Source organism: Vigna angularis, chromosome 1 (assembly GCF_016808095.1).
Source record: "Vigna angularis cultivar LongXiaoDou No.4 chromosome 1, ASM1680809v1, whole genome shotgun sequence".
NCBI lineage: Eukaryota > Viridiplantae > Streptophyta > Magnoliopsida > Fabales > Fabaceae > Vigna > Vigna angularis.
This window is the reverse complement of record NC_068970.1, coordinates 54,533,600-54,543,878: the sequence shown is the minus strand read 5'-3', so window position 1 is coordinate 54,543,878 and position 10,279 is coordinate 54,533,600. Positions and strand designations below refer to the sequence as shown.

Sequence of the window (10,279 nt, the reverse complement as noted above, 5' to 3'; positions counted from 1 at the left end):
TGATGTGTTAGATGGTGAGAGTAGTAGGAAGTCTTTAAAAACATATTTTGTAGTTCTCATGACAATAAAATGATTAACTTTGTGAGTGAAGGATATCCATCATATCAGGATAATTTAGTTTAGAAGAGTCTTTAATTGTGTACTTGTGTTTTATAATTGTATGGATTACTTACTATGTTAAAACAACTTGTTTATTTGATATATGATGTATTTTTTTGTATATTAGTGTATCTTTTCTTTTTTATTAGTTTGTTTTGTGCTTGTGTTTTTCTTTGCAAATGAGAAAGTAAGAGTTGATATATCTCTGAAAGAAGATGGTGATACAATTGTGTAGCTTTAAGATTGTAGTTCTTTATATAAGGCCTTTTTAAAAGATTTTTAATCTCTCTGTCTTCATTATAGTTTTCTTGAGTTGTATACATATCATATATTGTTGTAGTTATATTATTGGATTATAGTTTTTTTATTAATAATTGTAGCATGTTTGACTTAATGATTTATATTATTAAATGAGATGTTATAAGAAAAATGATTCATATACATAAAAAAATAATGATTAACATTTAATATATATATATAGCAAATAAAAATAATAAATTTATAGGATATATAATATAATAAAGAAAAAAAAAGTATTTAATAGACATGTGTATATAAAATGAGGGTGAATGTTTGTGATTTTTCCTTTTGTAGTTCTGTAATTAAAAAACAGGATAATTTTATTATGGCCAAAAGTTGTTCTTTTTTTGGAGGGTAAAAAACGTGGTTGGTTTGGTTGTTTGTGGGGAGAGGCGTCACCAACTACCATTCTATGTTGTGGTCAACTTTGGGACCTCAACCTCATTAACCAACCACCCTATCAACCATTTTAATTAACCTTCTCAAAGAAAAAACGAAGTCATAAAAAATTGCCATAAAAGGGTTATTTGATAACTGCATATTATTATTTTATGATTATTTTTTATTTGAATGTAAAGAATTTTATAATAACAATATAATTTACATCTAATAAATAATTCTACGTTGTAATTTAAAAAAAGTTAATATAAATTGACTCAATCAATTTGATAAATAACTAAGCAGTGACTTATTTATAAACTCAGCAGTTAACTCACTCCATTGGTAGGTGTAATAAACGCTGCACGTGGTCAAGCAAAGTTGGTGCCTCATGCCAAATTCAATTTTTCTCTCAGAAACATCACCATTCATCACCGCCAATCACCTGAAAAAAAGAAAAGCTTTCTCAGGGAGATGCTGTGAAGGTGGTCGAAGCTTAATAATACAGAGTTTGAAGTGTTTGGTGGTGTGAAGATACCGCATGATCCACTTGGATCACCTCAACCTCTCAAGAACTCAACAACCCCTCTGCAACTTTTCATTCAACTTCCACTTTTCAAACAGAGATGGTGAAGAGTGTGAGGGAATTGGAAGTGGAAGACTTGCTGAATGCAGGGTTGACAGTAGCAGAAGCCAATCAACTCTACCGTCTTTTGAGGGATATTCTGTCTCAGTGTCTCTCCGACACCGACAACGACAACCAACCCTCACTCATATGGCGCCACCTTGTCACTCGAAAACTGCTGAAACCATCCTTTCCACACTCATTGCATCATCTTCTCTATCACTCTGTTTATCACTCTGCCTTCCACACTCAACATGCTTCCCTCCCACTCTATTGGTTTCCTTCCCTGTAAGTCTTTCTCTTCTTATCTATCACTCTTATCACACTACAATCTCCACTCACTTCTCTTCTTCTTTTCAGGGACAACTCCAAACGCACCAACCTTGGCCGTTTCATGGAAACTCACGCCCCTCAACTTTTAGGACCTTCCTACAAAGACCCTATTTCCAGTTATCGCCTCTTTCACAACTTTTCTGTTCAACACCCTCAGGCAAACAACCCCAACACCTCTTTTTCTATTCACACATCACATCTCTTCTTTTCTTTCTTTCTTAATTCTCATTGTCAATGCAGCTCTACTGGTCCCTTCTTCTCAAGGAGCTTTCTCTCTCCTTTGTTGAACCTCCCAAGTCTATTTTAGATACTTCTGACCCTTCTAGACATGGAGGCACCTGGCTTCCCGGTTCTGTCCTCAACATCGCTGATTGCTGCCTGCAACCCAGTTCTCATCCCTACAAACCAGATGATAGTTTAGCCATCGTTTGGAGAGATGAAGCTTTTCATGATTCCGAGGTTAACCGTATCACGCTTAAACAGCTCCGACAACAAGTAATGTAAGCCTTTTCAGCTCACAGTCTTGCTTTTGGACCAAATTTGTGTTGCTCATCATCATACCTGTGCCACTTTGGTTGATTCAATAATTTTATGTGTTTTTCAATCTCATCGCTGCTTTGATTTTCTTGTTGATTCGGGATTAATTTGTGTATCATTATGCTTTATTTTATTTTTCTTCCGTTCTTTTTGTTCCTGTATCTCACTTTTTAGATTTTGATCTTTCTCCCTTCTGTTTTATTCTTTAAGTAATTTTCATAGTTTTTGCTGTGTTTTTTCCAGGTTGGTAGCGAATGCAATAGGTGCCTCATTCTCGAAAGGAGATGCAATCGCCATTGACATGCAAATGACAGTCAATGCCGTGATTATATATCTGGCCATTGTTTTAGCAGGATGTGTTGTGGTATCAATAGCTGATAGTTTTGCACCAAAAGAAATTGCAACTCGCCTGCGTGTTTCTAAAGCTAAGGGTATTTTCACTCAGGTGATGTTTTAAATTTGGTATTGTGTATTACTTGTTGTTCATCAAAGTTCTATTCAATCGATATTGTCTTTGTTCTTTCCTAGTCACCAATATATGCGTGTTATACGCCTCAGTGTGTGTGAAGAAATGCTAAAATTACCAAATGGTTTATATGGCCTAAAAAAGTTTAATTTTATTAAATGTTTCTTATTTGATGAGATTCAGCAAATGGTCGATGTTCACAGATACCCAATTCAAGGAGAACTTGTTAAAATAATGATTTCTTGGACCTTATTTCGGTAAAGGTATTGGCCTATATATGTTTAATGAGGATGCTGACTGCATCATTTAGCTTTGATCCTAGACATTAGCAAAGAGCTGGATCTTGTTAGGGCTTGTTAGTCTTCATGAATGGTGCATTGCAATAAATTAAGACTTCACAAACCCGAGAAAGGTCAGGTTTATAATAAATTTTAATTAGGTATAACAGTAGCTGCATTGAAAGCTGTATGTAGTGTGTTAAAAGGTGGCATGCTAGGAGTTGACAGAACCTAACAACCATATTGGTAACAGTTTCAGTGATCAAAGAGTGTTTACTAAAATAGATTTCATGGTGCTGAGAGTTTTAAATGAAGTTAAGCGAAAATCAATTAGGAGGACACTAAGTGAATGAAATCTTAACATGTATAGCCATAAGATAAACCTGGACAGATAATGAACATAAAGAAAATTGAATATTTGAGTTCTGGATGATGGTTATCCCAGGCTTCTTGCCTTTTCTGTCCAGCACTTTCACACTCACAACCTAAAAGTAGCAATTATCTAAATCTTAAACTGATAATTACATGGATGAACTTGTCATATATTGTTAGTTACATTTTGTTATGTTCCCAACTATCTGTTAGAAATTAATTTTTCTGGGCTTGCACCTGACAAATTAAACTGCTGGGAGACTGTTCATGCAATGAAATCAGATTCTACTAAGTCGTCAAGGGTTCTGTCCTCACTGACAAATTCCCTTAATTAAATTATAATTTCACCAAAATATCTGAGTACACTAGTACTTTATGCTTGAATCCCAAATGGTTCTCACCAGAGGACATTTTAGACTAAATACGATTATTGGGCTTGTGCTTTATAGCTTAAGCTTTACGACATTTGGTTCTTGAAACTGTCGTATATGACTCAGTTGTATAGTTCCTTCACAAGGTCAGGTTCAATGCCATGATCCTGGCTTCCTAGTTCCGTATCTTCTAGACATTTCATCAAATAGAATTGTAGAAACAAGTTGTAATTAGTGCTCCCGAATCTTCAAACTACTTTTGTTTATACCTAGAGTTATAAAGATCAAAGTATTGAAGAATATGTTGAAATCATGAATACAACAATTTTGAAATTGTCATTCTGTTCTTGCATATTTGATGAGTATGGTGTAGATCCCACATTAGTTATATATATGACTTATGTAGCCCTTACAAGGCTTAAGCAACTCTCAATTTATAAGCAGATTTTATAATATTGAGTTAAGTTTTGGAGCTCGAATTCTTCTCTCCTAGCATTTGTTTTGGGCCTTTTGGATGATCTATTATTGGACTATATCCAAATATCCAGTCTTGTAAATATCCCACTTGAAATGTTCAATTTTGGACATAAGTGGGGATTGTTTGAAATTTCATTTTAACTAATGATATGACTAAAATAAAACACACACACACACATATATATATATATATATATCTATATATATAAAAGTGGAGGAACAATCCTCAACTCATGACACACATACACACAAATATATAAAAATGGGGGAAATAAATTGTAGATGCTTCTTTGGAATCTTCTTTAGACATAAAAACATATAGCTTAAGCTTTAAGAAGAGCTGGTCCTTGACATGGTGTAAAACTATCCTGATCGAGTGGTAAAGAGTTTGATCCTAGCTGTCCTCACATTTAGGATCATTGATATAAGCACTTACATGATGAACTTTCGAAGATAAATTCGAACTGTTGTAATTTACTCGGCTTGAATTTGTTTCAGGATTTCATATCTAGAGGTGGCAGGAAGTTCCCTTTGTACAGGTAATTATTTTACATCATACTTCTTGCATTATCCGGATCATATTACCTTGTTTATCTGTTCAGAAATCCTTTACTCTTGGCAAAATTACCAGCTCAATATTTGTTATAGTAATTTTATTTAACGATCATTTGACAAATGTTTCAATGGGATGTTCCTTTTTGTTACTTGGGTTTGAGTTCAATGCAATGGTCACATGCTAGTGAAAGCTCAATCTGTTTTGGAACAGAAAAGTCATTGTATTAGAATATAGGAGTCAAGCTTAACGAAAATAGTGTTAAATCACCAAACACAGTGTATTTTGGAAACTGTTTTTATAGAACCTTTTTTTTTTCTCATAAATTCCTGAATGGAACTTTTATATGCGGGATTCTAGTTAATAGATATTTAATGGAACCATAAGAAAAGAGTAATGTGGCAAAATTATATTTTCCACTTATGAAATGAAATTGATATCTCACACTCAAGTCATCTTTTTTTAGTACTACCTTTTCCGATTCTAACGATTCTATCAAGAACCAATGTCAGAATGGTATCAGACCAAAGTAACTGTTCTAACTAATAAACAATTCCTTTCGTCTATTCTTAAAACTGATCTTATAGAGAGCTGGTGTAAAGTCAGTTAATATGGTTCAAATCCTGGTAGTTGATATATATTGTATTGTATATGTTATGACATATTTGATTTGGTTTCTTGTTTAATTTTGAATATTATCAGTTATAAGTAATGTCATTTGCATTTTCTTTAAAATTATGATTACATTTTTTTTTGCTTAATATTTATTATATTTTATGTTAAAATTGAAAAATATACCAGTTCAACTTACATAGACCGTATAGGACCTTGAACAAATGTCTTAGTTAGTTCCAGTACCGGCCAAGTACCAAAAACCTTATCAGGTGAATAGTTTGTTCTTTTCTTTGCTAGATGGATGCTTAGGATGCATCTGTCTTTATCATAAAGCATAATTGTGGTACTTCTTCAATGCTCCTTCAATGTGATTCTTCCACTTGGAATGTCGCATTCCTTGCTCGTTTATATTTTCTTGGCGTTTTGATATGCTTAGACTTTCCTCGAGATTTTGGTCAGTAAAAGGCACAACTGACTTCCATTGACCAAGTTTCATATTCTAGATGCATTTCCTAACCACTGCTTAATGCTTACTTTAGTGCCACTCAGAATATTTTTACGAAGCAAAACTTGGAATATTTCAATCTTTCTTGTAGTTTAAGCTAGATAAATTTAAGGTTTTTCCTTTTACATTTAGAACACCAGCTCATTCTGCTTATTTCTCCTTGCAGTCGAGTCATTGAGGCAGCTGCGTGTAAAGTTATCGTGCTTCCTGTGATAGGTGATGATCTAGGTGTGCAATTAAGAGAATGCGATGTATCATGGAAGGATTTTCTTTCTTCTAGCAGACAGCATCCCAGGTAATGTATACATTAAAATGTTTCTATTATGTGATCTAAAAGAGTCATTACTAAAGGTCCCATAAACAGAAAGTATGGGTGAGAGAATTTGGAATGTTTCTCTAGTGTTTAGTCTCACCTTAACATTTAAACCGTGGCAGGTCACATCACTACTCTCCATTCAACCAATCAATTGATGCTGTCACTAACATACTTTTTTCATCTGGAACCACAGGTAAAGATTCTTCCTTGAACAGTGAAATACATCAATAAGAAACTCCCATTATAATGATTTTCTAGTTACATTTTTACTTTTTAGGGGAGCCGAAAGCAATTCCTTGGACTCAACTTTCACCCATAAGAAGTGCTGCAGATGGATGGGCTTTTATTGATATTCAACCTGGAGATGTCTATTGCTGGCCTACAAATTTAGGATGGGTGATGGGCCCAACTCTTATATATTCATGTTTTCTATCAGGTGCAACTCTTGCTCTGTACCATGGATCTCCTCTAGACCATGGTTTTGGAAAGTTCGTTCAGGTATTTGTCCAACTCTAATATTTCAGCCCCTATATATTTATGATTAACATAACATGTCTTATTCTACTAAGCAGTCAATATTGGCGATTAACATACATGTCTTATTCTACAAAGCGGTCGTTATTTGTGATCAACATAACTTGTTTTAATCACATATGACTTGGGGACAGCATGCTAAATAAAATAAATGCTGACTAGTAGCAGGACTGAATGGGAACTATGTAGGGTAGTTGTTTTTTCTTCCAAATTATGGATGCCATGAAGTAATATGATGCAGTGGGATGTAGAGGGAAATGGTTTCGAGTTAGTGTCATCTACAGTGGCATTACTTGTGAACATTCCTATCCTTTGTGAAAACAATTTGCATCTGTTTGCCACATTGATGTCGAAACAAGATAAAAGAAGTTTGCTGCTTAGAAATTTTCTCATAAACTAGAATTACTAAAGATGAAGTTTGTGATGACAAAAAAAGTATTGTGTAGTGAGCTATGTCCATAAAAGTATATATGTTAACTTATGTAATTCTGTTATGGCAAAAGAAAAGAGAAAAATGAGTTGTCCTTATGCAGAGTTATTTGGCTGAGCCTCAACGACTAGGTGCTTATAGTGGAACATGAACCCCTGTACTCTAGGCCTGAATGTACAGGAAAGGGAAAAATAACCTTGTAGAAGGCAAGGTTCTCATTGCTAGAACCTGACTTAGCCACAAAGAGGTTTATATGGATGGGGTGAATCAAACATAAATGCAGCAATAAAACATAAGTGTCATACTAACTGTTGTAGATGATGTTTTTAGTCTGCATGAATAGAATTTGATACGTTGCTCAAAGATCATCATTCAACTGCAATTGTTCAGGAAGCAGGTGTTACTATTTTGGGAACGGTTCCAAGCTTGGTAAAGACATGGAAGAATACACAATGCATGGAGGGCTTGGATTGGACAAAGATAAAGTAGGTTCTTGTTAGTTTGAATAATCAAGTAACTAATGAAAAACTGAACTAATCTGAGGTTATATGCAGAACATTTTGTTCAACTGGAGAAACTTCGAATGTTGATGATGACCTCTGGCTTTCTTCGAGGTCTTATTACAAACCAATCATTGAATGTTGTGGAGGCACTGAGCTTGCATCTTCTTACATCATGGGAAGTACACTGCAGCCCCAAGCTTTTGGAACATTTAGTACAGCATCAATGACAACTGATTTGGTTATCCTTGACGAAAATGGAGTTCCTTATGTAAGAAAATTTTCTTGGCAGTGTATTATTTGATCATATAGTATTAACTATTTAGTATTTTGCCACCGACTTCAAACTGTTTTTCATCGTATCAATACTTACCTATAATTTTGTTGTTGCAATGGATAATTGTTGTCAAGTGCTTGTTATCTGTTACATAATCCATACTTTTGAACCAATATCGCTAAATGGAAAACTGATCTCAAAATCTTGAGACTGTATGTGTGTGTTTGTGTGTCCTGTGACACTTTTCAATTCTCTAAGTCTTAGATTTTTTACTCTTACCAAAAGGATTCCATGTCGTTTTGGTATAGCGAAATTATTTTTAGGCTTTCTAATTTGTTGGACCTCTTTAACCAATATGACAGCCAGAGGACGTTGCTTGTGTTGGTGAAGTGGGCTTGTTTCCGATATATATGGGAGCAACTGATAGATTGCTTAATGCTGATAATGATGAGGTTTACTTCAAGGGAATGCCAATGTACAAAGGAAAGGTATATACTTCAATTATCCTATTCCCAATGTTACGTTATTTTCAAATTCAGTTATAGCTATCTTGCAATAGTAGTTCAGATCTGAAGGTATTTTGTGGCTTTTCTTGCATACTAATAGTTTTTTAAAGGTCCAGAATGAATTGGTTCAATACATCTTAATGCTTTGTTTGATGTCCTACTGCACAAGTACTCACTGACCTAATTGAACACATAAAATCCAAAAAGAAAGAAACTAGAGGATAAGATTACTCTTTAACTCTCGACTTATGATGTTTATCAAACACTGTTATGCTACGGAAGTGAGCAATATCTTCATAAAGGTTTTCAGTTAGTCACATTGTAAATTACATGGTACCTTAATAGACTATGTTGTGAGTTCTAATGTTAACTACTCACGTTCTGTTGTTATTCTAATAAACTTCTTCAAGTGGTTTATTTATACATAATTTGTAATGTCTAAAACGATATAAGCAGGTTCTTAGAAGACATGGAGATATAATCAAAAGAACTGCCGGAGGCTATTTAGTAGTACAAGGGAGGGCTGATGACACAATGAATCTTGGTGGAATAAAGGTACCTTCATCACCGCTATATTTATGGTTTTATCTCCTCCAAGATAACACTTATTGGATACACATGGTGTAACAATCATATATTTTTCCATGTCAATGTTCAGCATAAATTAATAAGAATTGAACCTAATTATTAAGTGGGTTTCAAACCTAACTCAACCCCACAAAACTGGTTTGTAAGGTGAGATTTACCTTATTTATATATTATAAATTGGCTTTATCTCTAGTCGATACGGGACTTCCAACACTAATTGCTACGTGATTAGTCAGAAAATCATAAATTCCTACCTTGACAACTTTGGTCTGACTGTTATTCTTACCAGGAATTTTCTGTTCTGATATGCAGACAAGTTCTGTGGAAATTGAGCGTGTCTGTGATGGGGCTGATGAATGCATTTTGGAGACAGCTGCAATCAGTGTTGCACCTGCACATGGAGGTCCAGAACAGCTTATTATATTTGTAGTTTTAAAGAAAGGATACAATTCAGATGCAGAAACTCTAAAAAGGAAATTCGCTAAAGCCATTCAAAGCAACCTTAATCCCTTGTTTAAGGTATGACCTTTGGTTCATTGCAAGCAATTACCATTTTGAATTGAATAAATCATGAAAAGCCACAACTCAACGACTTAAATATTCATGAAATTTCAAGTTTGAAGGGAAATTGAAATTTTACCGGAATTTTAGCCTGAGTTGTGATGATTAAGTTATTGATTTGATGTTCACAAACTCATTCTGTTATTCTACAGGTGAGCCTTGTTAAAATTGTTCCGGACTTTCCTCGAACAGCTTCCAACAAATTGCTAAGGAGAGTTTTGAGAGATCAGGCGAAACGCGAGCTTTCAATTCAGAGCAGACTTTAGTGACATTCTTAATTTGCAAAAGAACAAGACATACATCAAGATTCCGTTCATTCTCTTCACCTACCGTCATTGGCGTGTAAACAAGATTCAGTTCTTTTTCTCCGTCATTCATGTTCCTCTGCCACAATTCCCTGTAACATTCATTTTCTTCTTGCCGCAATAAAAACACTTATAAATATTTTCCAAGTTTTTATTCCCACATCAAAATTCGTCAAAATCATTTTACAAATTCTTGAAAATTTGTATTCAAAGACTTTTAGCATATTTTGTTATCATTCAAAGAATGATGATCAAAGCTATATATTTCATAAATGAATGTAATTGGTTTTCCTGAATAAAAGTTGGTTACTGTTAATGTTTGTTTCCTAATCTTAATCATTCATTACGTTTAT

At 34.2% G+C, this 10,279-nt stretch overlaps 1 protein-coding gene across 2 annotated transcripts; it reads left to right on the top strand.

Annotated features, from left to right (window-relative positions):
• Nucleotides 1-1,126: 1,126 nt before the first annotated feature.
• On the top strand, nucleotides 1,127-10,246 carry LOC108322217 (probable CoA ligase CCL12). Of its 2 annotated transcripts, XM_017554238.2 has the most exons (14): nucleotides 1,127-1,690; nucleotides 1,763-1,892; nucleotides 1,976-2,235; nucleotides 2,516-2,717; nucleotides 4,735-4,775; nucleotides 6,076-6,204; nucleotides 6,345-6,418; nucleotides 6,503-6,723; nucleotides 7,580-7,674; nucleotides 7,744-7,960; nucleotides 8,329-8,454; nucleotides 8,929-9,027; nucleotides 9,373-9,579; nucleotides 9,774-10,246. In XM_017554238.2, the coding sequence occupies exons 1-14, from the start codon at nucleotides 1,404-1,406 to the stop codon at nucleotides 9,885-9,887; spliced, it is 2,202 nt and encodes a 733-aa protein (XP_017409727.1). In that variant the 5' UTR covers nucleotides 1,127-1,403; the 3' UTR covers nucleotides 9,888-10,246. The 2 variants fall into 2 exon arrangements, with proteins under 2 accessions (XP_017409727.1, XP_017409734.1); XM_017554245.2 differs by lacking the exon at nucleotides 9,774-10,246 and having other exon boundaries at nucleotides 1,142-1,690; nucleotides 9,350-9,575.
• The last annotated feature ends 33 nt before the right edge of the window (nucleotides 10,247-10,279 follow it).